Source organism: Melanostigma gelatinosum, assembly GCF_949748355.1.
Source record: "Melanostigma gelatinosum genome assembly, chromosome: 2".
In the NCBI taxonomy this organism is placed as follows: domain Eukaryota; kingdom Metazoa; phylum Chordata; class Actinopteri; order Perciformes; family Zoarcidae; genus Melanostigma; species Melanostigma gelatinosum.
Genome location: NC_136635.1, coordinates 14,723,795 through 14,751,769, shown reverse-complemented (window position 1 = coordinate 14,751,769; position 27,975 = coordinate 14,723,795). Strand labels below are relative to the sequence as shown.

The window sequence follows — 27,975 nt, the reverse complement described above, 5'->3', positions numbered from 1 at the left end:
AACTGCCCACAATTATTATTAGCTATCACATTTTTTTCCCAGTTACATGTCATATAGCTCAATATGCATTATTATGCACTGATGTACTGACTTGTAGAGATAGCATTTACCTGGCGTACTAATTTAGAATGGTGGTTAAACTCGACCGGAACTATGCTTTAGGTGTGCAAGTTATGGTCCAGATCACGTTTATCGAACACTATAAGAGTCATTTAGAAACGAGTTGTTTTTTTTCCATCATCTTAAAACCAGCTAATGCGACTTTGTACCTGTTTAGGAGATTATGTTTTGGAGATGAACATGTTTGAGGTGATGAGCCCTCAGTGATGAGACGCATCAGCTGTGTGGTGTCGCTGTTTGTGTTTCTCAGCATCACCGCCACACCCTCAGAGTGCAGCAGCAGCAGCAGCAGCAGCATGATGCGAGTCGCCCTGCTAGTTTTGGCTCTCACAACAGTCTGCCATGGCATCCTCCCTGAGATAGTGCACTCAGACTTCATTCACATCCTTGAGGATAATTCCGCCCAGCGACAGACGGAGCTGGACGGCTTTGTAGAAGTGGAGCAACTGCCAGAGGATCCGCAGCAAAAGCCCGAGGATGCGTTTCACCAAGTAGGCAGATATTTAGCTTTTTACATGAGATAGCATTATTTCACTGCTCACTTCTGAAAACAACCATTGGTTGTTGGCTGGTATAATGATGATCGTTTAATGGGACTGAAATAGTTAGCATTATATCTCTGGTGGGAAATATAAAAAAAGCTTAGAGGCAGCAGTGGAAGGAGCTAGAATATGGGAGTGACTTCTTAATGCATCTCTTAACCTGAAATCTGTCTCTGTCTGATAATCCCTCTGATTCTTCCAGACGAACAACGACAGCGTCAGTGTCGGCCCTCATCCCAATAACCTTCCTCCAAGTCATCACAATGAAACCGCTTCCGATAAAGTTATTGACAATGAATATGTCCACACCTCAGTAGAACCGGTGAGCTTGAGAACAGTAAACAAAAAGTGGGATAGTTTGTTTCCCTTTGTGAATGAAGCTTAACAGATGTCCCACCTTCACAGGAGACAAACAACATCACCACATCTGTCAACTCCAGTGACCTGGGGAACAATATTGATCATGTAAGTATCTTCTGTTTACATAATGATGTTCGATACAGTCCAGACGATCTTGAAGCAGAACTCCTGTGTGCTTTTCATGACCTTTGACTGCTCAGTTTGAATTTCTCAACGTGGAAAGGCTTTAAGATTGCGTAACGTCTATCAGGAGCATCCCAGCCGCTGACACAGCATAATGTCTGTAAAATAATCCAACCGTGTGTGTGTGTGTGTATGTGGTGCCTTTGGATTTTCAATCAGCTCTAATCATTTTTTTGGCTGCACTATGATTGAAATCAAAGTGGCTGATGTGGCTGATCCGTGTGGATGTGGCTGATCCGTCAAAAATGATGACTGTACAATGTTGTTGATAAATAAGTGATGAAGTGTGCTTAGGCTGCTTGTACAATACACTTTCAGGATTAAATTTATGCAACACTGACGCAGAAACATTATTCACAATGTAGTTGTATAAAAGCCCAGAGCAACTTTCTCTGATGATGTCTTGTATATGGCTCAGATTGTGGAAACACATCAGATTAAACATTTACCTTAATCTTGTCAGAATAACAAAGATGTGGATCATCATTTGTTTGGTATATTGTAAGTCCACTTTTACACTCTGGGATATTTTTTATGTATAGTGGCAGAAGAGAGTCCATTGAGTGGTGCCGTGTTAAACACATTATAAAGTAGATAGCTGTTTGCGTGCTATCTCTGGTACAAGAGTCTGTCCCAGTTAGAAGAGGTCAGAATAAAACTGGAGGAGATGCCTCTTTCCCCATAAATATGTGGCAGATTTTCTGCCTGCCTAATTAGCTGCAAAAAAAGCCGACGCAATCTAAAACTTACATTTAGTTTTATTTTTTATTCGTTCATTTTTGTGTCATGAATGTGTGTTAAATCCAGAGTTTTTTTTACCTTAGGGTTTAAATCCGATGTCAGGTCACATGATATGTAGATGGGGTATCCTGATATTTCTAAGACTGATATATTTGCTTGGCATATTTTATTACAAAAACTAATAATTTCTCTGTTTAAGTAGACCATCAGAAACTCACTCCTTGAAAACATAAACAATGTCATTCTCATTTTACATAATAAGCTGATTTTTTTTGACCCAACCATGGAGTAAGATACAATCCTTTTTTCTTGTCTTTAGGGATGCACCAGTGATGGAGACTGTGTGAAGGGAAGTTATTGTCTTTATGACATGCGCAACTCCAAGTGTCTGCCTTGCAAAGCAATCGATATGGTGAGTGAACCAAAGTCCCTTCTATATGCCGCCTGCGCTATTTTGGTCAGTTTTCTCTCCTTTCAAATGTGTACACACACACACACACACACACACACACACACACACACACACACACTTCCGGCCAGCTGGGGTTTCACCTCGACTGCATTGCAGTATGTCCACAAGTGTAACCGGAGTGTGTTGTTTGTGAACACTCTGTCCTATGAGCTTCACATAAATAAGGTTAAATAAGAGCCCATCTTTTCCCACTGCTCTCTCTCTCTCTCTCTCTCTCTCTAAGGACATCCAGAACAAAATGAACATTAGTAATGAGAGTCTTCCATCTGGAGACTCACCCATTGGTTTTATTTAAGACTCCTTTATTGCTGCTGATTCTGTAGTGTCTTCATTGGATGAACTGGCCTCCGTTTGGCAGAGTAAAAAGCAATGCAAAGGGATAAAGATACTGGCAGTCTGCCAAACAAGGGGAACAGTGTACATGGATAATGAACACACAGAGGACAGCGTCTGTGTCTCGTCAAAAGCGCTGCACTGGAAAACTCTGCATGGAAATAACCAGAAACACCGTTGCCCATATCCAGTAATTAACAATTCATAGAGGGTGTGCAGGAACAGGAGCTTGTCTCACCGCTATCAGAGACCAGTTGACCTGCTGATCTCATTTATATTTAACAAAAAAAAAACACATCGTAGACGTCACGCTTTGAGAATAATTACTCTCATTAATACTCCGGTGAGTTTCGGCCTTTTTAAACTGAAGGAGCATGCCATGTCCTAATTTGTGTGACTTTTAAGACACCTGTGTTACAAAAAGACTTTACATGAAAGACATCTACTGAAAAGTTGGCTTTGCTGACATATATTTGAAGGAAATTAAAATATATGTTTTCATTCTTTCAGTCCTGCACTCAGGATAATGAGTGCTGTGGTGAGCAGCTGTGTGTATGGGGTCAGTGCAGTCCAAATGCAACAAAGGGAGAGGCTGGCAGCACTTGTCAATATCAGACTGACTGCAGCCCAGACCTCTGCTGTCTCGTCCATAAAGGTACAGTGCAGCACACAGTTCAGTGTGCAGTATGCTTACTGATGCTCTACATTCTCTCGCAAAAACATGTCTGTATGTTTCCTCTGCGTGTTCAGTCCTGCTCTTCCCCGTCTGCTCGGCCAAGCCCATCGAGCGCGAGCGCTGCTTTGGTGCCTCCAACCACCTGTTGGAGCTGTTGTCCTGGGACATTCAGGACGAGGGACCCAGGAAACATTGCCCCTGTGTAGGAGATCTCCACTGCCAGCACCTGGGGCGAGTGCAGCACATTTGAAAGCAAAGAATGTTGCTCAAGCTTTAAATGCATATCACTCACTAACTTGTGCTCTGCTTTTTGACAGGCGAGGGTCCATGTGCCTTAAAGGAGAGGACTCGAGTGAAGAGGACCTGACAGACAGTCTATACTCAGAGATCGACTATATAATCTAGAGGCAGCTTGAGTTCGTATACATTGCCTTGTAAACAACAGGGGTCTCCACTGACTCCACAGTCATCTGTGTGCCAGCGTAATCCTAAGAGGTAAAGCTACACTGCATGGAAAAATAATGAGAATAGATTTATTTAATTGTAGTAATAAAAGTAACTTGTAAAAAACAGGAAACACTATATTTGCAAAGTCCTGTGTTGATACTAAACAACACTATACTATCTATCTCCAACTCTTATCTAATGCTAATAATCCCAGACATACAATTAACTGTAAAACACTGAATAGCTGTTGACTCCTCACTCTTTTAACTTGTGTCACCTGTATCACATAGATCAGCTGACACCACGCTGAGTATCAGCACTGCGTCCTCCTAATAAAGGAAAACCCAAATAGAACAAAGTGAGCACCCAGTTTGCAGTCGCACTGCATCACTATGCACCAGGAAGAAAAGAAGAAACCAGATACAATCATGCTTAATGTAGCGCACGATCAATGAACCAGTATCACGGAGGCAGGCAATAATAGATTATGCTCGGCCTTCTAACTCTCCCCTCAACGTTGCACCTGTATTCATCCACATGAAGCACTACCGTGAGATGTCAGCAGGCTCGGGTAAAGAATTCTGTTAACATCATGTTGCCATCTAAGAAACTCATTTGAATCTTTAGAGATGTCTGATAATTCTAGCTGCTTCCATATCCTAAAGTTGTTGGTAACAAATCTTTTCCTTGTTATTTCTGAGAAAATGTTTTGGTCAACTTTTTTTTTGTTTTGTTTTTATCCCAGCAGTATCTGCTCTGCTGCTTAGTTCCACAGAAGTACTGTATGTTTTTGCTTAAGACCTAGGCCTCAACATTTTTATGGCACAGAGAGGAAATGATGAAACACTGTCCGACGTGCCATGTTGGGATTTTTTTATCCATATTGTTTGTATGCGTATGTATACAGTATATTTATACAGTATATGTAATGTGCTTTTTCTTTTAAACATGTACTTAATTCTGCCTCACTTTCTCAATTGTCCACTTTTGTCTTTTAAGCAGCATCTCATATCCAGCAGTTTGTCAATAAAATATCAGATGTACTAACAAAACAGTAGCTTCCACGAAACTAATTAAACTATAAATTATTCTGTAGGTTAACCACCATCATAAGATTTGGATCAGCAACTATAAATGGTATGGTGTACTTTTATAGCATTTATAGTTTTAGTACAACTATAAAAGTTTTCAGTTTTATACCGAATCAAATATTTCCCGATTACTAAATTGACAGACTGCAGTCGTGCCACTAGATTTCTGCTTGGGGCGATAATCATTTGATGTTATTTTCACCACAATCTTCAAGGCTTTTTACTTTAGTAATCCACTTCTCTTAAAAACTGTGTGTCTAAAAAATATTTAGAAGAAAAGGACATTACCATTCCTTAAGCATCACTTGTTAGTCTGTTTCATCCCATCATGGACACCACTTAGTTTTAATTCAAGAGCAATATTTAACTCAAGGAACTATTGCTGATTGAACACCTGCATCTCCAGCTTACGTTGCACACCTCTGTGGTCCCAAACATGCCATTAGTCCCCAAAACCTCATGCTTGTATGTGCTCGTCTATCATTTCAAAATGCCAGCAGGAAGGTGTGATATGAATACAAGCAATACCAGATGTATGTGTGACTATAGCTTGTGCTGGATGTTATCTTACATACAACTGTCTGCACTGTTCTTAAGCACTTGAAACCTGACATGAAGCTTGTACAACTCCTACCTTTGGAACAATAAATGTTTTTCTAACACCAAAACCCCTTTTTCTCAAAAAAGGTGATTCGGATTTGTGAGTTAAATTAAGCCATTTTTAATTTACAGTGACAGAAAACTGCAGTTCTGAAAAAAAAGCATTTAAATTCATTTCTAAAATCATCTTTTACTATTGTCACACATTATTTAAATCTCAAAGAAATAAACAACAAGAAGGATGGGGGGAAAAAAGAAAAAGATATTGGCATTTCTACAGTGAATAGCTGGTGGCAGCATCAGGATCCCAGAGGGGCCGGGATGCTGAGCCTCAGTCTTTAAAACCAGTTGCCGGACAGACTGAGGAGTCCATTGGGCTTTCTGCACCCTCTGGTGTCAGTCCATCAAGCAGCAGCCGGTAGAAGCGCCAAAAACAACCTCACGCCCTCTGCCAAAACCCCAGAGAACGCTCCCTCCCCTCAGTACCACACACACACACACACACACACACACACACACACACACACACGCACACACACACACACACGCACACTAGAGATGTAACCCTAGTTCACATGGTGCAAAACAACAAAAACATCAAAGAAATCCACTTTCTAAATTAAAAGTAAATCCAGACAACAGATGTGTGCCTGGTGCCTCACACCCAGACCTAACTGAAAGGTCACATCTGGAGCAAAATAATCATCTACAAACAAACACAAAACAAAGAGATTCTTAACATAGTCTAGTTGGATTTGTTTCATTGTACTTTGTAAGACAGGACCAACAATAGCCATGTATCATTAAATCTAGTGGAAGTGACGCAACAAAAAAGGTAAAGCTCCTATAAAGCAAGAAGAGCAGCGGTAAGGACAACAACATCACTCTGGCTGTTAGAGGAGCAGAAAGTTCTTAATTGTTGCTTTTTGGATGAATCGAATCGTGTGAATGAAGTTGTCAAAGTCGCTGAGAGAGTGAGGCCAGCCGCACCAGAAGAGGCGAGGCTGAGGAAGGGCTGGATAAGAAGCTCTTGGTTGTGTGTGTGTGTGCTGTTGGTTTTAAAGTATTGAAAAAGGAAGGTAAGCAGTGTATGATGAGAATGATGTCTACAATAGAGCAGTGCTGATAGAGGGTGAGCATGTGGACTGACAAGATGCCCACGGATGACTCAGAATCAACACTAGTCCTGAAACAGGATGAGAAATGCAGTGAGAGTGCAAGAGACCGACGTGAAAGAAGACGGCAGACTTCAATAGACAGGATGGATACTTTCCAGCCCAGTTTCACAGTCCTAACATCCCTGCATCCGTCTCTGGAGCCTTTACGTTCAATTGATTTGTCTATACAGTATTTGATACATTTTTTTTTCTGTATTCAATAGCTTTTGTACTTCCCTTTAAACTTTACAGTACAATACACTATAGTGCACAACGGGGTTTCTGAGCCGGTCCTGGGGCTCAGAGTGGAGCACGTCAGCCTCGCACCGCTGCTTGATGTCCGAGTCACTATCAGGCACGACACTCAGACTTGAGTCCCGTAGCCTGGTTGCTTCTGCTGCAGTAGCCACGCGATCCAGATAACGAGGAGCGGTGCTCAGCGCCTCAGTCCTGCCCCGGGTCCTTGGCGGGGCCTCCGTCCAGGTAGATCTTGAGGGCCTTTTCCTTGCGTGGCGAGTAGCTGACACGGTGTCCAGTCTTAAGCAGGCGGCTGCTCTCCTTCTTCATCAGCTCACTGCGCTCCTCGTCCGACAGCTCCATAGGTTCCTCCGTGCTGTCCCTGCACAAGGACCAGAGTAATGTTAATCTCAAGTCACCAGGAAATGGTGAAGAAGCGTGTGCTCACAATTAAAACCTGGTGCTCTAGTAACATGTTACTGTCCATAGTCCTGTGTGTCTGAGGACCGGAAAAGGAACATCAATCGGTCCTTGAAGGTGGACTGCAATTATCTTACCTGTAGAATACCACAGCTCCGTCGTCACAGATGTACAGAGGCCACACGTTAAGAGTCGACACCTTAGGGTTCCAGTCCAAATCCTGATGGATCTCCAACACAGAAATATCACAAGGAAATGTTCCCCTACCCTGCACAGAACAGACGGGTGGATTCTCAGTCAAAAGCTTAGAAGATGGGTGATTTAAGAAACATGAGAAGAAAAATGGCGTGTCCTGCGTGAGCTACTGCATCTCACGTACCTTTGCAAACTCCAGGTTTTCGAGAGGAATATTGCTCATTTCGCTAAGCTGCAAACGGAAGAAAGAAACACAGATGGATGAATGGTACTTGGACCATTTGCTGATCAAGCAATCAATTTCAACAATATTATCAAACACAGCATCATGTTTTTATCCATACAGTGTTATTTATTTCCTGCAGTTTGGTGTTCACTCTTGGATGACAAGACTGTAATTGTTTTTTTATGGTTGAACAAATTGAACCTCTGATAAGAATACATTCTGAAAAGCAGTGAAAGCACCCAGCGGGACACAGACATACCTTCTCCTTGAGCTCTTCTACACTGCTGCTCTCCAGAATAACTTCCTGGAAGGGCCCCAGCTTCATTGTAGCGGGGCTCCATCTCCGGGTCAGGACAGCCAGCTGCGACATGGACTTCATCTTCTCCGGTTCTGAGAAACGGATCATAACAGACCATAGAGCAAGTACATTATTATCACCTGGAGAAAGAACAAGCTTCTCTGCACTCTGATACTAGTGTTTGGTAGCTTCATGTCACGGGTGACGTTACGATTAAGTAGTAATTTCATCTTTGTGACATTTCCTGTGACTTTATTATAAAATAGCCCGTTGTAACGTGTTTGAAAGAGACCGCAGAATGAGCCGTTACCATTGAGAACTTCCAGGAAAACTTCCCAGTTGGAGGAGATGCTGATGTCTTCTTCATAGACATGATAGTCCAGAAACACCGTGCCCGGGTTCTTCCACGTCTTTTTCCTGAGACGAACACTAAACACACACACACACACACAGTTGATAAACACCAACACTTTTTTTTCTTTTCAACAAAATGTGTCGAAACAAAGTCTTACTTGTCAATGCTGAGATCAAGCTTGCAGTGCTCTTTCAACTGAGGGAGCAGCTCCTCTTTAGACTGTCTGACAGTCATGCCCTTGGCAAACACCGTGTCCACAAGGAACTTGCAGGGCTGGGAAGCACAAGCATGGAAACACGGTCAATGTCTGTGATCACAATGTTCAGCAACTTAAGTCAGGTCATTCACAAACAATCTTCTTCAGCACAGTGACCGCTCCTACCTCGGTTTCATTCACTAGCAGTTGATACACTTTCACTCTGTATTCACCCTTTTTCAGTGCTCTTCCTAATCGAATAGTTATCTGTGGGAAGCAATAAAATGCACAAGTCAAGGATTGGCTCACTCTTAACAGACAGTCGACAAATCGGTTGTAAAGCTGATTCTGACCTTGTTATCGTCAGAGAACGACGAGAGCGTTTCATTGAGCCGAACACTCTCAAACTCCTGGTTGTTGGCGTACACACGAAACACCTTGAACCGGGTGGAGGGGACGCCCACGTACGGCTCCAGGTTCAGTTTAAACGCTGCTAACGTTATTCTCTTGTCCACGTGAACCACTAAACCTGAAGCACATCACAAGAAACAACAATCAAACATTCGGTCTCATTTCCTGCCCTCTTGAGAAAAGGGAAACACTGATGAACAGACAAAGTCAATCACGTTCTGCACAGAATTAGTCGTTGTGCCTGCCTCTGATCATTTGAACTAGTTCTCTTTACTTTAGGATGATTAATCCTTTAAACTGCATCATAAATAGAAGGTTCGTACATTTTTGTGCATCCGATGAGGAGTCGTCTTGAGAACAAGGCTCTGCTCTGAAGTACAGGTACTGGGCCTCGGCCTTGCTCTTCCCATTGTCGTCGTACTCGCTGTCCGTTCCAGAGTCTTCCTCGGCGGTGTCCCAGGTCTCCTTTTTGCCCTCGTGGGCTTTGGAGCGACGGCTACTTGTGATGCTGTGCGAGTCCAAGCCGTTGGCCAGCTGTATGGGCCCGCTGTCTGCATTGCACAGCGTGTCGCTGCTGTGGCTGGAGCTCAGGATGTCGCTGTCCACCGAGCTGGTGCTGCGGTCGTTGTTCACCTCAGAGTCCGAGCGCTCCTCACCGGCAAAGTGGTTGTCGGGGTCAGAGGTGGCGCCGCTGCCGCCCCCAGCTGTGGACCCGATCCGGTTCTCCAACTCTCTGTTGTCGGCAGCCACACAGAGCGAAGAGCTGGAGTCAGCCTCTTGGGTCGGGGATTCGATATGTTCAAAGTCGCTGGCGTCAGAGCTTTTCTGGCTGTCACTGGTGCTGGAGCCCTGCTGCTGGAGAGACAGATTCTTTAACTTCTCTGTGCTCTCCTCGAGGATCGCCTCTACAGATGTCCTGTTGCCCTTTGAACCGTCAAAGGGCACATCGGAGTCACCGCCTACTTTTTGGCAAAGAGTCCTGTTGGCCAAGGTACCAGGAGACTGCTCAGGGAGTAAGAGCAAGAGCCGGATCGTATTCCCGTGACGATCCAACAGTTTCCACAAGAGTGATTCAGTGAAAGCAACCCGATGATCAGTCGACTTGGAGCTTTCTACAAAAACCTGAACAAAAGCAAAATGAGAAACGGATCAAATTCAAGCTTAATCTGGTTTAGAAGTGTGCAAGTAGATTTTCCAATACAAAGCAAACAAAACACAAAGAAAACACATGGACGTAATGAAGCGAGAATTAAAAAATAACAACATTGTTACCTTGTTACTCCTGAAGAAGCCCTCAGCTTTCAGCGTCTTGTTGGGAATGTACAGGAGCCGGAGGTCATTATAGCAGCGCTCCAGGACGACACGCATGGTTTCTGCAGAAAGCCCTGTAGCCTAGCAACAAACACACACATAAGGCTCAAGTCCCACGGCGAATGTACGACATTTATTTCACAATTCTCTGTGTTGATGTTTAGGATAAAATAACGGAGGAGAGTAGGACACCTGTGCAATAAGCTGTTTGAATTCGGTGATCGTCTGGTTCAAGTACGCCCGAACACTGACTGGAGTGGCGATAGTCTCACTCTTCAGATCCACAACGTGAACCTTCACCATCACCTCTGAAGGAAAGACATAAAGCTATTACATTCATTTGCCTTGTGTTCTGACAATCTACATCCATCATCGGTGTGCAGTCAATTCGCTCCCAACTTTTAGAGCTGGTCTGCATAGAGTCAGAAGTGACTGCTCTCATATATATATATATATATATATATATATATATATATATGGTTTACATTTTTATTTTATTTTTTACTTTTCTCTGTGTAGATAATTTATTGACCCTTGACTCACATTGTGTTTTTTATGCTTTTAAATGTCTGCTCTGTTAAGCACTTTGTGATACTATTGTCTGTGAAAAGCGCTATATCAATAAAATTCATTCATTCATTGATATACTCTTTGTGTTGCAGTAAATGACCACACTGTGTGAAACAAGAGGAGTGTGACTCAACAGCAGCAGGCCACTGACCTCCAGGTTTGTACGGCTGGAACACTTGCTCTGGTTTGCGGGTCTCCAGCAGTAGGTCGAACATATACGAGGACTTGATTCCTCCGAGCAGCAGGCCCATCGGTGTGTCCTCCTCACCTTCGTAGGAGCGCTCCAGGTACTCGTGGAACTCATCATACTTTACCAAGCGGCAGCAGTCCAGAGACGCCACTCCCTCCAGCTCCATCATCTGAGGTACAGAACATACACAGGTCAGCTGCTGACACGCATTATAGCGATCAGTTATGTTGTTGGAAAATCAGATGGTGACGACAAAGCATAAACCAACAAACCTTGTAGGCCATTTCTGTTGCTTCTTTCAGAGTTTTGTCCTTGTGTACTTCCAGCTTGCTCTCCATCATCATCTTCACAGGATGCTTGCAGAAAAGCTTTATCTGGAGGAAGAGCGCAATAATAGTTGAAGTTGTTTTACAAGGGGGGGGGGGGGGGGGCGACTCGTCAACTGATCCTCATTCAGAAGCACAACCATAGATCTTGAACCGGTCTAACAAGGACCACGTACCTTGCAAGTGTTGCGCTCAATCTCCCGCTGTCGCTTTTCCTGCTCTTCGGACTCTTTCTCCTTCAGAACCAAACTCTTTATGTGCTCTGGGAACTCTTCCGGCGCAAAATACTCTGCAGACAGGACAGACAGGGTACACAATGAATGACCGTCACAGTGATAGAGACAGTAAGATTATGATCAAAATGTTAAAAACGTCTGCCACACTGTAGTGGTGTGGTTTCTACAGGCTCGGGGCACATTACAGAACAATCGCTCAACTACCGTAAAGGCACAGGTCATTTTGGCATTACTCACTGCAGAATTCACTTACTTGCATTCCTCGAGGGATCCTTCAATCTATAAATCAGCATATATGCATTTGTAGAGCTGATGAGAGAAAAAAAAAAAAGATGTCTTGTTATTGAATGTATTGGAATATATAGTGAGAATATACAGTTCTGTCTGACTATTGGTTCAAAAGAAACATGAAAGAACAATAAACAAGAACCCTCTTGACTTCCCTTTGAAACTCATAAATAAACAGCTGCAGTTTATTATTATTGTATATTGTATAAGCATGCGATGCGTGTCAACCCACCGAGTGTTACATGAGAGACAACTCACCTTGCAAAGGCACTGGAGTAATAGCCTCTGCTCCCCGAGGACCCCCCATATGTCTTCCTGATATCCTCTTGGGTGATCTGCCCAACAGCAATACACAGAAACTGAATGACTGATTCACCTGACACCACCATGTTAATAAGTAAAACGTTACAATGACGAGGATTGTTTGCTTAGTTCAGCACCAACTACCTAACACAGTTCTAGCTCTCTGCTGAGTCATTCTGACTGACACTGAAGTGCTGTAAGAGGACAAAGCAGGTCAGGTGCTGAGGCTGACCTTGCTAACGTGCTGATCGTTGAAGCTGTACCACTGGCCGTCAGTGAAGGATCTGATGCAGGCGTAGTAGTGACCACCTGCAGCGCTCCCAGAATGCACCATGACGGAGAACAGCTCAAAGGTCGGCAAGCCCTGAGAACGGACAGGGAAAACATTTGTGTTCATATCAAAGCAAGAACCGAGATGTGGTCTGCAACATACATGTAAGTGATGTTGACAACAGGGACATCAACCAATGACACTGCAGATGCAATGGCAAGATATAAGCTCAAGATGTGCTATATTTGCGGAGCTAGAGTCGCATCATATAAGCACCACCGACTGGTCAAATGAAGGAAGCATGCACAGCGGGCGAGACCGCAGAGTGTCGGCTGGCTCATTGTCTGTTAAACTGCGGTGCACGTTGTGAATGAAAGACAAACGCGTCATGTAACAAGGACGGGGAAGTAATGCATCACTTCCAGCTTTGTCTGCCAGCAGACAGTTGCTCAACGACATTTCCAGGAGTCTCCTCCATCACTACAACATCGCCATAGCAACTTCAGATGGGAGACGATGTAAATGAGTGCAATTTGAGCAATTTTCTTGGACGATTCTGATTTTCAGTATTTGAATCAAGTGGCTCAGAAAAAAATAAGTGGACCAAATTGAAAAGGCTGCGTTTGTTGTTTCAATGTGTCCGATATATAATTAATCAACATTACCCAAAATGAAAAGGACCCTACACACCGAACAGGAGTTGTTCCTGTTCCGATGCGAGGGTTTTGAGACAGAGGGTGTTGTATGCTGTACAGATTGTGAAGCACTCAAAGGGCAAATTTTGTGATTTTACAAATAAATTGAATTGAGTCAAAGTTAACTAACCAAGGATATTAACAATATCTATATAGTGAGCACTCACGATGAGTACCTTCGGCTTCAACGCCCTCTCTGTGCTGCCGGTGCCGTCCAAGCAGATGCCTTCGTCCACACAATCGTCGGTGGAAAAATCGTTGCTCATCTGGTCGCTGTGGCAACTGCCTTCATTCTCTGCTCCGCTGTCAGTGCAGCTCTCCGTCTGAGGCGACTTCTGGAGAGGAGGCACATGAAAGTAGAGTACTTTACATTTTTCTTCATCCAAACGTAGCTTAGGATCAAGTGATGTTATTTGCGGTTGATCAGAGATTGAAGGAGAATCACATTTGGGTATTAATCTGAAATAATGATGGAAGCAAGTAAAGCCATTTCTGCTCTCACCTCATCTTCCACATCGATGAACGGACTCATGTCAAGCTCTTCAGGGAAAGTCATGCGGTCATTAAGCTTGATGCGATGCATAGTGGTGTAGTCAAAATCAAACCGCTTCAGCTGTAGTGTCAGCAGGTAGGGGAAGTGCAGAAATCTCAGACCCTGAGAAGAGAAGCATTTATCAAAAAGAAGACCGGTCAACACCACCGTCACTGAACGTGAAGTCCCATGTCACATTTTCCGTGTGCTCACCTTTCGGGCGTCACATTTCTTTTTGCAGCGTTCACAGAAGTACTGGTTGGCCCCATCCAGAGTTTCTGGTTGGATGAATGCCTGCAAAGCCTCTTCCTGTAGCAGAAAGATAGTTTCAGGACTATTTAGACGAAGGCCAAAATACTTAGCAGACATAAACTATGTTAAAATGAGCTGGCAGCCTTGAATTAGTTGTGAATCTCAAAGAGGGAATGCGTGTTGAGTGCTGCTCGAGTCTTTGTGCTAAATGTTTGAATGAATGGAACGTGGAGAGACAACACACCACACTGCCGTAGGCCTGGTTGGCTCCGAAGGGTCTGATCACAAGAGGAATGTCCAGGTAAGTGTCAATCCTCCAGCTCTCATAGCCACACTCCAGACAACGGACATAATCCTTCAGCTTCCCCTGGTACAGCTGGTTGATCAGGTCAGCCTGAGGATATGGAGGCATGACAGTCAGGCCTTCTCAGCCATGTTTTACTGTTAACGATACAGCCTTTGTTTGGACTAAAAAAATGTTTTCACCCTGCTGCATTCTCTCACTTAAAGGAGGCACCAGTGTGCAACTATTAATCAAACTACCTGCTATCCAAAACTGTTGGATGGATTAAAAATGTAAATGTTAAATACATCAAAAACAACTTTGAATGTTTTTCCTCATAGCAACATTTGGTCTAATGGAAGCAATTGCCATGTTTTCAAAATCTAAAAGGGAACTTTGTATATTTTATGATCATTCAGAGGTCTTAGTTGTATTCTGTCTGTTCTAACTTCAGCTAACACATGGAGTTAGCATGTTGACATTCAGTATGTTACATTTAGCATGTTGGCTCGATGAGTCTTGAGTATACTGTCTTTAGTAGACTGCTTCAGCCCGCAGCAGCTTATAATACATGAATAAAAGTATTAATGCCAAGATTTTTGTTATAAATAAAAATACAATATTTTATTTCCTTATCATTTGAATTGTGTGTTTTTAAATAACCATTATAGATGACTATAGCAATGGAATAGGCTAACATCAAGACATTTGGATGGTTTACACTGACTTCACAGATAGGGGTGTAACGGTACGCGTATTTGTATTGAACCGTTCGGTACGCGGCTCACAGTTCGGTACGCATGACGAACCGAATACGTTTGAATAAAAATGACAAATAAAAAAGTTAAAACCTTTATTTAACCACGTAGTCCCATTGAGATTAAAAATCTATTTTGCAAGATGTAAGTAACAATACTACATAACATTAAGGAGCAGTTTTTGTTTTTTATGCTTATGTGTTGCTAAGAAGACACCCCAGAAGATGAGTCACTCAGGTATAGTTCCATCATTGTTCAAAGTCAAAGAATAACTTCATGATGTTAGTTGTAATGAATAAATATATTTTAAAATCAAGTACATTTCTCTGGCATTTATAGTTTTCTACTGTACCGTACCGAACCGTGGCTCCACTGTATCGTACTGAACCCAACCGTGGATTTTGTGAACCGTTACACCCCTATTCACAGAGGTTGAAATGATTTTTCAGGACTTTCAGGAGCCTCCAGCTGCTGTAACAAGACAGCAGCTGTAACAAAATGTGATCAGGGCTTCTCTAAACGTTTGCTCCCTATTTTTCCTGCTGACCCAATCCAAGACTAAAAAAAAACATGAACAGATCCTGACTGAGCTTTGTGATCTGTTGCACTCCCATTTACTTGTGTCATTTCTTAATTGGGGCTCAATCACATTTATTTTTCACGTGTACAGACCACATGGTTGTAAATGCGCACACTGGATGAACGGTTTGCAGTTTATAATTCAGTCGTGAGATAAGAGGACAGAGAACAGCTAACCCTGAGGCTTACTGGCCCATTTCACTTTGCCCACAGTAGCTCTTTTGTTTCTATTGCGGGGATGGGGGGGATTCTTTATTAATTTCTCAATAATCTTTCGGAAAACATTTTTGCTGTTTCCCCACCTGCTCTGTCTGCTTCCACTTCTGCTCCAGGGCATCAAACATGACCCTGCACAGCTCCTGGACATCATGCTGCTGCCAAGCTAAAAGACAAACGCACAAGAAGTGTCATCAAATGTACAGATGCAGAGGCACATGGTTTCTCCTTTCACACAAACACGCAGACAAGCCGTGCGAGTCTCGTCGCAGGAGAGGGCAAATCCTCACCCTCGCTGCTGTCCCAGCCGAAGCTCCGCGTCACATCAGTGGTCTCGATTGCCCGTTTCTTACTCGTCTGCAGCAGAACAAACAGCCTTTGTAACTGGTGCGGTATACTGGTGACGGGATCCTCTTCAACCTCCTCAAACTCCCAGCTGAAGTTGGACAGAAGTTGTAAAAGAATTTAAAAAATAAGTTGTACTTCGCAGGTGAAACTTCACAAAGATTTCTCAGAGCGTGGTGTCTTACTTGTAGAGTGCATTTCTGAACTCCGGGGTCATGAACAGCGTTTGTAGAAGACTGTTCAGATAGCAGGTCATCGCTTGGTTGACCAAGCCCACGTAACCTACAGTGATGTGGAAGGGGGGGGGGGGGGGGGGGGGGGGGGGGGGGGGGGGAGTAAGAGGATAGTTAGGGTTGTATAAAAAGGAGTGAGGTCACACATTCAATAGATGACAAAGCCTCACCCGTTTCAGATTTGTTGAGGATGGACGAGTAGGAGTAGGATGGACTGCTGTAGTCACTGCTGCAGCCTGCAGTGCCGTCTCTAGGCAGGGGCCCAATAAACCGCTCCTGGGAGCTGTCATCTAGTCCACTGCTATCTGCTGTTCCTGACTCGTCCTGCACACATACAGGGGACGGACATTTTTTTATGAAATGTCCGTAGTTTCGAAAAAAAACAATCTCACTGTACAGCAAATATGTATTACCGATGCAATCTGGGGCTGCTCTCCATCTTTGTCTGTGAGCTGGAGGAAATTCTTCTTACCACCCGGCTCAAAACCAGAATCTGAGAGTGACATCGCACTGCTGTGGTCCAGTGGTGCCTAGAGGGAGGCAGAGCAAAACAAAAATCACATGAAGACTACAATCCTTTGGAAATGCAGAAAACAGCCACAAAACCTTAAAAAAACAAGTCTTAAAACTGGAGGAACTCACAGGAAGACTTACAATCCCCCTGAACTCATTTTCAGAACATTCTCTGTGTTGACGCAAACGATGAAAGCAGCTTGAAGCCAACATGTGAGCAATGCTTGTATGCAATACTTTCTTTCTCACAGGCATGCTGAGGACAACAAGTAAAGTGCTGCAGTGGAAACACACAGCAGCTTAATCCACTGACCTACTCAGTGACAGAACAACAGACACAGCACCTGGGCTGTGGCCCGGGTCAGCAGCAGGATTAGCTTGTGCTCCTTTAAGAAAAGGGAGTAGCAGGGCTGAACCAAAGAGTTTGGACGCTTCATTAAGAACATTTTAATTCTAAATTAACATTTGAATGCTAAACGGATGTTAATTCTGTTTAAACTGGGTATTTCTGTACAGCACATAAAGATTAGGCTACACGCTTATTATTAAGTATTAAACTATTTGTAAAGTTAGATCACTCACACACACACACACACACACACAGCTTCCAACTCGTGTGATTAAAACCTTTCCAATAACTTCATATCCTTCATTTGAGAGTGCTCTTTCTCAGCAGCACCATTCTTACGCACTTTGTTTTCTTTGCAGCAGAGAACAATGGTACAACAAACGGATGTTTGAACACTGAAAGCATGATTAAGAAATGTCAGTCTGGCTTTTAAACAAATCTCCACCACTATCAGCTTGACTGAGGTCATGGTATGGTGACATAGCCCTCCCAATGTGGAAGTGGCCGGGGCAATGAGTCGTGACGTGAACTTATTTTAAGTGGAGGATGAGTGAACAGCAACTACGAACACGGGGTGGCAGCCATTATCGTGAATCTCACTAGAGTTCACGTGTGCTATACTTAACCTGAACTCAACTACACCAACCAAAACACTACCTTAAAACTGAATGAACTCATCTGTTTTTAAGCAGTCAAGCTGTCAGAGTTATCATGGAGCCCACACTGTCACTTACTGCTCTACCTGCAAAAGCAGAACAGCGACTCCAGAGAGAAGCAGACAGAAGGGTCTACAACAGGGGTGGGCAAACTTGTTGGCTCGGGGGCCACATTGAGTTTTAAAATTTGACAGACGGGCCGGGCCAGTCGCAGATGAATGGAGTGTTTGTGTGAACTAATATAAATTACAAGTAAAAGCCATGACCTAAAAAGTAACTTGCATTTAATTTCAGTGGGAACAGTGTTGTTGGTTACCCTTTTTAACCAGTGCGTCAACGTTTGATGTCAGTTTGGTTGTGGCAATTCTCAGAACGAATATAAATTACAAGTAAAAGCCATGACCTAAAAAGTACCGGTAACTTGCATTTAATGTCAGTGGGAACAGTGTTGTTGGTCACCCTTTTTAACCAGTGCGTCAACGTTTGGTGTCAGTTTGGTTGTGGCAATTCTCAGAACAGATCTGAGGTGTTCATCAGTTAACTGGGATCTCACACGGTATTTTTTTATTGCATAAATGCATATTTTATCATGCACTTACTTATGAAGCATGTGTCATTTTTAAGCATGTGTCATTTTTGACACATAGTTTTTAGTGTAAAGGTTAATGACTGTGGTCTTTTTACCAGTTTGATTCTTTGAAGGGATCATACTTTGAGTGTCACATCTAACATTATCAGAGCTCTGCTCTGTAAAGTCTTTCCTCGTCTCTCCCCGGTGTCACGGTATGGGTGCATCTCACTGGCGTCAGGAAACGAATCAGAATACTCTTATTTTATTGGTTAAACTGCATCACGTGACGTGATTTACAACGCATTGGTCTGTGTTTTTCCTGCACAGCTGAACAAGTGCCGTAAATGCTGGAAAGGAGCGTGAATAACTCCGCTGCATAAAGCAAAGTCCCGTGACCCACTGAAAACGGGTCCGCAACGAACCACCAGTTGAGAATCAGTGGTCTGCAGGATCGTGAGGAGCGGTGAACAGCTGTTTGCGTGGCGTGTCTTCCTGTTTCCTTCGCCTACATTCCCCTGGGTCCTAAGCCCCTCCCTGTACAGCTTCTTATCACCCTCTTTGCACCAACGTACATTTACAACAAATACCACGCATATTACGGTAATCAGCGTTGCATATGTGTCAAACTCTATCGGTGCATCTCCGGTCTGTCTTTGTTCATCCTGCATCGCTCTGTTCTGTTCTTTAATGTAACGTTACTGGAGCGACGGAGCCTCTCCCAGCTGTTAGCAGACTGTTGTGCTAACAAGCAGGCCTGTACCCAGCATTCAGTTCGGCGGAGAAATTTTATAAATGTACAATTATTCGTGTTACAAATTGTTTATGTATCACAGACTGTTGTGTGCTGTGGTGTATTTCTCTGTTAAAGAGTGTTAGTTGTGGGTTGTTAATTGTTATGTTATAAAGTTATGACCATGACAAGAGTTCCCTCTCAATACATGTAAGAGAACTAGCGCTGACAGCAGCAAAGAATACATTTAGCTGCCTGTTGAAAGCAGACAGCAGTTGTTTTGGCTATGCACCGGTATAATGGTGTGTGAAGAATTCATATCATACCGGCAATAAAAAAAAGGTATACTGCCCAGCCCTAGTCTTTATTATACTTTGGGCAATTTTATACCAATACTAGACGGGCCGGATTAAAAGGCCCAACGGGCTGTAGTTTGCCCATGCCTAGTTTACAATATACGAAAACAGGTTAAAGCTCAAAGTGTTAAACCACCTCATCGCCATAAAAGTCACCGTCTTGAGTAATACATTTCCTAACCATGTCCGGTGTATTTCCCCAGGCCAGGTCGAACGTGGCTTTCACATATCTCGCCTTGTGGGCAACATCTTCATAGAGTTTGGAGAGGGTGGTGGAAGCAGGCAGGTTGAGGGTCAGCCTCTCATTGATCGTCTTTGCACTGGTGATGTCCTGTATGATACACAGCACTCTGGGCTCCTCAGCTGCATTTTGGATCTGCAAATCAAGAACGACGGAGAAAAACATTAGCGTGACGAATTGGCTAAATGTTCATTCTGTATTTTGTGATTAAGCACCATTCACTGGTGAACAGTTAAGCGTTGGAATAACTGGTTAGTAAGGCTGTGCAACAGAAACACGCCAGTGCAGAAAAGAACAATACCGTCACATGTCACGCCTCAGAACAAATATGACCTACTTGGTACAAGTTCGGTTACTTTTCTGGAGAAGACACAGCTAGATATCTAAAGGACTAAACAGTATTATCTGTGCGGGATTTTCTTGCCAATCACAGAAAGAAAAATGATATTCTTCACAACAAAACAAACTGTTTGGTGACAAAGGAGCACATCTCTTCTCTCCCAGCATTGCAAAAGCAGCTCACATGTCCTCGTCTATCTTTCCGTTTCCTCAAGGCTTCATAGGAATTTGCATAACAGACAGGCCTCTTACCAAGTAGGCCGTACAATTCATGACTGATAGTTATCTCATTCACTGGAACGTCAGCAACAAGCCCAGTCACTGATCTTTGCCTACAAATTTTCCACACACAAAAACACGGCCAGGTTATCAAATTTCTCCCAAACTGTCCACGATCTGTTGCAAAAAAAAAAAAAAATCCATGCAATTGCTGACACATGCATCAATTTTGTAAATTGTTTCAAGACACAAAACGAAAGTCACATCATCATCTGAACACTCGCCTTAGTTTATTTTCTGATTGGTTTATGTGCCGTTGCTGTTCAGCCTCAAATGATTTGCGGACTGAAAACCAAAGTAGCAAAAGCTGGAAGAAAAACTCACTTAACAAGCGCTAATGTAGTGAGCATGTGAAGATGATGGCAGGCCAGCTTCCTTATCCTCAGGGATTGACGATGAACAAAACAATGTTTGGTATTTAAAATGACTCAACTATTGCATAAACCATTGATCAAATTCAAGTCGTGAATGGATGTGTTGATATGAGTATTTACATGTTTTCCTTATCAGTTTCATTGCATGTATTCTATGTTTGATAAAGCTGTTGTTTGCAAAGCATGAAGAAGAATGTCATCATGGTGCTGCTTCATGCATCTATTTAACACCATGCATCATCTCTCTCACCAATACCAAACACAAGGCAAGGCTACCTGAGAAATCCTCTTGATCTCATCAAAAAGACTCTGTCTGCAACTCCAAAACACACCCTGATGATATAATGGAGATAGTTTGAGTGGAAAACAACTTCAAACAAACACAACAATGAAGTAAGTTGTAAAACATGCCCGTTTAAATTAGACGTGTAGGCCTACACCTGTTATTGTTTGGCTGGCAAATCAACATCTTGGCTGGTGAAACGGGTGATGATTACAGGAAATATATTCAAGTCATTCTGGTTACTGCAACCTCTTTTTGAGGTGTGCGATCGTGGCAAAATGTGACTGACGGGTCCTATAAAGTAGCTGTAGCTGACTACACACAAGTGTATTATTAGATTAAAGGTTATTTTTACCATGGATATGATCACAAGGTGCTGACATGAAGCCACGGGTACTGCAAAGCACAGGCAGTACTTCTTTACAGCTGTAACTCATTCTAAATGGCACAAAAAATAATGACAGGCTACAACTTTTTGTGAAATGTCAGTAACCATGAAATCCTATTTATACAACGTAATGCAACTGCTACTGCACATGAGCAGTAGCTACTGAACAGAGAAGGAAGTGAACAATAGCCTCTTATTCAAATACAATGTATTGTTGATGGGACATTTTTTCAACCACACCTGACACTTTGGCAAGTAACCAGCCACCAATTTGGATTAACTACAATATCCAAAAAAATGGTTTTGGTGGTGACAGGTGCAGTAGCCTTTGACATCAGTGGGAAAGACAGATGAGGCAATATAGATGATAATGAGCACTTTATTGTGAGTGGAGTATATTCTGCTAAATCTCTTTTGTATTTTTTCCTGATTGTGGCTTAACAAAATAACATACAAATTTAGTATTTACCTTCTTTAACTTTTCAATACATAATGCTATTACGAGCTGCAGCGAGGAGAATGTGACAGTGTAGCATAATGGGGACAGTCCATTTTCTCATGGGAGAAAGGACTGGCAAAAATGAATGATTAACAATAACTATATTGTATGCATCAAGATGCATCCTAAAATCCAAGATGATTGATATGATGTTCTTGTTATGACAGGGCAGAAGGATATTTCTTAAACACAAAGCCATTCAGTAGCCACTGAATGTTACAGGGTTGCATCTGTGAGTGCGTCTCTCCTCACAAGTGTGTCATTTAATTGGGCCCATGGCATCAACAGAGAGCTCTGGGTGACCTCTGGTATCCCAGAGCATCACACCGCCGCTACCAACCTCTTTCAACACAAAACTGCAGCTTAAATTACCAACACTTGAGACCATGTTTTCTTCCACAACATAAGTCTCTTAAATGGAACTGGCCATCGATTTCAGCAACAGAGCTAAAGTACTGGGGGTGATATTTCACTCGGTTTTATGTTCCTGTCCTATCAGCATGTCTACAGAACTAAAAGGATAGTCTGACGCACATAAATGATCAGCTGATTTTATTATCTGGTTGAGAAGAAACAAGTAACCACAGGCTCATTGCACAGGCTTCACCTCTATTTCAAACAAGACGACAACAAGGGAGTTTTATAACTTATCTGCTTTGAGTATTCCTTTTAACCAGTCTGTGTGACAGTTAAATATATGCATATTTTCATGTAAAATGACTGTATACATACAGATGCGATGTTTCCAATCCTTGCATACACAACAGATAGAATCATTTCTAAGATATATATTTGCATACCACAAAATGAAATACTACTGTATACTAAATTACATATTTCACAACCTTTCACGATCTTAACTTCCTTCTACCAGTATACCGGGATTTTTTTCAAGTGCTGAAAATCTGAAATACCTACTTTGCTGAAAACAGGATGAGTAAATACACCTGTTTCCTCCACACAACCTCAAGCCTCATTCTTTAAAAAAAAAAGACTTTTAAAGACTTTTACTGCAGAATTGTACTCGATTATAATCAATAATGAATTAATAAGTATATGAATAAAGGCTATATTGTTACTATGAAACTGAAATGAGTGTGCAGTGGTGCATAATCAAATCTAATTTTCCCACCAGCCACTTCAACGAGTGACGTCCTATGCATGACCCTGCAGCTGACGTAAATGCAGTCCTATAAAATCATCCATAAAGGGACTCCAGGTAACTTGAGAATGTACGTGAGAATGTACGCGAGAATAACAGAACACATGAATATGACTGCCAGGCCAATAGTAACGTTATCCTGTTGGACGTTTATGTTAAAATCACTCTGTTACCATCTGGTAAACATTAATGGTGTTTTACAGAAGCGACAGCCGATTCATTTTCTACGTGTGTGGAAAACATGACAACATAGCATCGTAGAATAATAGGATGTTACACGTAACTAACCACCGCAGCTAACCATGGCAGGACAAACAAGCAACAGCGAAGTAACATAACATTGTGACCAATGAGTTCATTAAGGACGGCATAATATAAACTGCGAACACTTGTATTCAAACAGTAGAGACACACGAAATTAATAAATGTTGTATTACACGCACCTGCATCTAACTTACATAAGTAACGTTAGCAAGTCAAATCAGCTAACATTGGCGTTAGCTTGCACATTCCACGAGCTAATGTTATGCTAACGTTAACAGTGAGGCTACAAGTTATATTCCACACAAACAGGGACAAGACTGAATCAAAGTAAGGGTATACATTATTATAAACTAGTAGTTAACGTTGCATCGGTACTGGCAGTCATGTCAAGCGACGTACGTTAGCTATTTGCATTTGGTTTAGCAACTTCAAAAACACCTAACGTCAGCTAATAGATTCGCGCGAGCCAAATATGTCATTCACCAGACTTACAAAGCTAACGATATTCGCTATCTTTATTCTACTAACGCTGACTGTTAGCTAATGTTACTTGCATGTTGGCTATCTAATTTCGGCAAATGTCTTTGTTTTGGGGATAACATATTGAACGAGTCGTATGTTTTTAATGATCAGAAAGCCAAAATCGAAAGCTAGGTAACGAAATGATGGTTGCGCTAAAGCTTTAACGTTAGCTGCCTTCATAAACTCACAGCGAAACTAGCCGCTAGCTGATGTTAGCCGCGGCCATGTCATGATAGGCCGTCCAAGTCATGTTTGGCTACCGTTAACGCTAACTGTTAGCAGCTGAGAGTTAGCCTCAAAATGATACAACAAGATCGCAAACTCCCAAAGTGGTGCAAAAGTTGTGCCATAATTAATGACCATGATCTACAAGGTTGACAGCTAACGCCCAGAGATTGATCCTCCGACATGGGCACAGGGTCCGCGATAACCTTACCTCTTTGGGTACGAGCTGGTTCTCCTCGTTGGGCACCATTTCCATTTGTGCGATAGTTTAGACACAAGTATCTATCCGGACAAGGATGTCAGCGGAATAACTTTGCAACGGTAAACACAAACATCGTTTGTGGCAAGTTTTGATACTTGGATAATAAAATTAAACTTGGCAAAAGTTGTAGGCTTATCAAAGTGATCGCAACACTCTCGGTTGTACTACCAGAGCACAAAGTGCCCAGCTATACATGGACAAAAATGGCCGGTGCTTTACTCCGCGAGACTTCACTCACGGAGTTTTGGTGTCACATTCCATCCAGACAAGCGTGCGTGATGTGTGTGTGTGTTTCATTGTTTTTGATCCACACTGTCCACAGCTCATTTTTTATGTATTAAAATGAGTACACAACATAGATACACCACATATATATATATATATATATATATATATATATATATATATATATATATATATATATATATATATATATATATATATATATATATATATATATATATATATATATATATATATATATATATATACACACACACACACACATACACACAGAGAGATTATGATGGACATGGTTCCATTGGTCATCTGCACAACTTGATCGGCCTTTCTTTTTACTTTTTTGGGTATATGAAAATATGCAACACTAAAACAGAATATGAACTTACATTATTTCACATGCATATTTCACATTTTCACCTCACATCAAGAAGGGTATAGGTTTGATAACGATCCCTTTGTGCATGTTCTTTCTGTGTTTGTTCAAGTTTATTTTTGGTGTTTCCTCCCACATTCCAAAGACAGGTAACTCTAGATATAGTTCATGTAATTTAGTTTGTATGTAAGAGTCAGTTTTTTAATGTTAGTGCTGCAGTTAAGTCTGGGGTTACAGATGTGGTTGTGGGGTGAGAAGGGGTTATTAAAGAGCCTCAACCTCCAGTTTCATCAGCGCTTCATTATGCTGCTCAGGCCTTATAGTCAGGCTGTAACCAAAGGTTGAACATCCCTTCCCGTCCTATTACTGATATGATACCCTTGAGTAACTCACTACCCCCACATTTGCTCAGATCAAACTGTTAAGTGGTCAGCAGTAAAGAGGTAATCTGGGGAACTCACAGGTTATTTATGAATACAAATTCATAAATGTTAAGTACACTGATGATGAAGAAATTAGACTTACAGCAGAATAGTAATAGAGAAAAAAGTGTATGTACAAAACGAAATACAGAACAGATTTGACAACACATTTTTAATGAATGACCTGCATAAACGATCATCAGGTTGTCAACAACCGATTTGTCTCCATTAGGGAATTACATATTCACAGATGTAGTTTTTGAGGCTGCGACACACCTCGTCGTACCACTTTCCTTGTGCAACTACTGAAAGAGCAACACAGCTCCCCCTCTTCGTTCCTGTGGGCTGCTTCTTGGAGCGGTCCCAGTTGAAGTAGCTGACTGGCAGGCTGTTGACATCAACATACTGGCCTTCTTTCACGATGTCTGCTACACCGATCCAGAAGTTTTGGATCCAGGAGCGCTCCTCTTTGCATAGTCTCTTAGTTCATTGTTTTCCATCATGTCCCGTGGCGTTGCAAGAGTTCCTCCTTGTGCAATGCCGTTTTCATTTGCTTCATGGTAATGTTTGGTTCCTCAATTGTGAGATAACGCTTCCTGTGAGCTTTGATGCCACGGAGACAGACTGAAAACACAAAGCACTTACTTACATTAGCGAATTGAATTGTAATTTAATCTTTTTTTTAACACTGAATCCCCCATTTCTTTTACAATAGAATTTGTAACAATTCCTGAAGCGTTGCTTCACAGTCTGAATAGTCAGTAATTGTTTAGCCAATAAAGGAAAATAATACAAAATAATAAACAACAATAAATTAATAAATACATGTATAGTATTTTTATATAATCAATTCAAAGTATTAAAAAAGAGACACAGTAAAAATAAAAAATACACACAATTATAAGAATATAATGTTCTTGTTTTTTATGTTCTATACACTCACATTATTCCCTTTGTGCAATTCAACCTTTTAGTTCATACATTAATGGCTGATAAGAGTGCTGCTGCTCTCTGCTGGTGACTCACACTAAAAAGTTCAAAATCAATTGATATTATCTCTCAGCAAGTCCACACTCTTTTATGGCGACTCATTGACTTAAATAACAAGTAACAGTGAGAAAAAGCATAACATATTTATAATTCAACCTTAAATCACAATGTCATTCACTAACCATTGTCCAATAATGTCTTTCTTATTTACTTACAAACAGTCACAGTCGTGCTTATGAATCTAATCTGTTACTGTCCTCCCTTCTGTCTTTAATCTTCGTTAATGTAGTGAGGGCGGTACCTGTCTGCAACGCCTGCATTTCCTTCAGTGAGTTCACCTGCTGCCACAACCTCTCAAGCTGGGACCTCACTTCATCTTCTTCTGCAGCTGCATCTCCACGAAGAGGGAAGAGCAACAGGTCAGATACGCATGGGTGGCAAGCATGTTATTTAGGAACTGTGCGTATAGTTACCTCCGGACTGACGGGGTGACACAGCCTTCCTGGTGCGAGATGGACGGCTGTAGCTAAAGTGGAGCAAGGAGAAGCAAAGAACGAGGAGGACAGGGAGGGCCAGACGAGCCATGTCTGAGGCCAGTGGATCCTACAGTGACAGCACACAGTACACCTTGTACTGCCGTGAAATAAACCAAAACGACTGCAGGCAGCTCAGTATATACTGGCCCCTCTGTATGCCTTTCTGGGTACTCTGCCTGCATTGGCTCCAAATGTTTCTGTCCAAACATCAGGAGGCGGTGAGAGAGGCATAAGGGTGGAGTGGCAAATAATGATTTCCTTGTGTCTGGCTTTTGATAAATATTTACTTGGGACAAGGTGCACTAAGCAGTATTCCCTTTCATTTCACAAACAAACTGGAAATTCGTTGACTGCTTTGAGTGTTGATCATCCCATCCCTGTTCCATGTCGGTTTAGGACACGCTAAATCACTTTTTAACATGTGAAAAATAACCTCACACCTGGGCTTCAAATAGCTGTCAAACGATGTAAAATATATGATTCATGTACACTAAGTGGTATACGAAGGGTCATTTACAACTTTGAGCACATGAAAACACATGACTGAGTAAATGTTGCTGCTACACTGTAGATTTCTTTTGAATATTCCAATCACACAGACTTGCAGTTGTGCAATCTCTCAAAATGAGGCCTTTCCTAAACCAGATGAAGTGCAGCTCTCTGCTCGGGTGCAAAGCTATTTTTAGAGTGAGATGTTGTATACAGATGGGAGGGGGGAGCTAAATAAGAACAACCCTTGGGCATACAGGCTTAGTATAGAAATACAACTGTCAAAACTAGCTCAAGAATCTTTCCCATTTTACTGACTTTAAATTGTACATTTCTAAGCATTAGCTCCCCCCCCTGTGAAATATAGTAATGAAAATAATAATAATAATCATAAAAACAATTGTGTATTCTAAGCAAATAAGGTTATTGAAAACTCTGATAGTTGTATCCGTTACAATACA

At 42.1% G+C, this 27,975-nt stretch overlaps 3 protein-coding genes across 6 annotated transcripts; 1 reads left to right on the top strand and 2 right to left on the bottom strand.

The window, feature by feature from the left end:
* Window positions 1-326: 326 nt before the first annotated feature.
* dkk3a (dickkopf WNT signaling pathway inhibitor 3a) lies at window positions 327-5,410 on the top strand (the record flags this gene model as incomplete). Its single annotated transcript, XM_079286311.1, has 7 exons — window positions 327-611; window positions 865-984; window positions 1,068-1,127; window positions 2,266-2,358; window positions 3,262-3,406; window positions 3,502-3,658; window positions 3,745-5,410. The coding sequence occupies 7 exons, from the start codon at window positions 327-329 to the stop codon at window positions 3,830-3,832; spliced, it is 948 nt and encodes a 315-aa protein (XP_079142437.1). The 3' UTR covers window positions 3,833-5,410.
* Window positions 5,411-5,670: 260 nt separating this feature from the next.
* On the bottom strand, window positions 5,671-24,645 carry usp47 (ubiquitin specific peptidase 47). 4 transcript variants are annotated; one of them, XM_079293381.1, is made up of 29 exons: window positions 24,411-24,645; window positions 21,133-21,189; window positions 19,805-19,999; window positions 16,862-16,978; window positions 16,619-16,772; window positions 16,401-16,497; window positions 16,161-16,306; window positions 15,957-16,036; window positions 14,279-14,428; window positions 13,996-14,091; window positions 13,753-13,905; window positions 13,418-13,585; window positions 12,517-12,648; window positions 12,240-12,316; window positions 11,947-12,002; window positions 11,634-11,746; window positions 11,404-11,505; window positions 11,093-11,300; window positions 10,564-10,679; window positions 10,333-10,452; window positions 9,384-10,182; window positions 9,003-9,178; window positions 8,836-8,916; window positions 8,611-8,726; window positions 8,409-8,527; window positions 8,060-8,190; window positions 7,759-7,806; window positions 7,517-7,647; window positions 5,671-7,341 (listed from the first exon to the last, which is right to left on the bottom strand). In XM_079293381.1, exons 1-29 carry the CDS (start codon window positions 24,453-24,455, stop codon window positions 7,167-7,169), a joined length of 4,158 nt encoding a protein of 1,385 aa, XP_079149507.1. In that variant the 5' UTR covers window positions 24,456-24,645; the 3' UTR covers window positions 5,671-7,166. The 4 variants fall into 4 exon arrangements, with proteins under 4 accessions (XP_079149507.1, XP_079149508.1, XP_079149509.1 ...); XM_079293382.1 differs by having other exon boundaries at window positions 13,427-13,585; XM_079293383.1 differs by lacking the exon at window positions 21,133-21,189.
* Window positions 24,646-25,727: 1,082 nt separating this feature from the next.
* clec3a (C-type lectin domain family 3, member A) lies at window positions 25,728-27,074 on the bottom strand (the record flags this gene model as incomplete). The annotated part of the gene is given in 5 exon segments (XM_079287440.1): window positions 25,728-25,945; window positions 25,948-26,067; window positions 26,070-26,123; window positions 26,791-26,883; window positions 26,963-27,074. Coding segments are annotated over 5 exon segments (597 nt in total).
* Between the last annotated feature and the right edge of the window lie 901 nt (window positions 27,075-27,975).

Coding starts and splice junctions, on each gene's coding strand:
- usp47 (XM_079293381.1), bottom strand. CDS start 24,455: ATGGAAATGGTGCCCAACGAGGAGAACCAGCTCGTACCCAAAGAG. Junction 16,498..16,618: donor CCTCAACAAATCTGAAACGG/GTGAGGCTTTGT, acceptor ACATCACTGTAG/GTTACGTGGGCTTGGTCAAC. Junction 8,727..8,835: donor TGCTAGTGAATGAAACCGAG/GTAGGAGCGGTC, acceptor TGTGCTTCCCAG/CCCTGCAAGTTCCTTGTGGA.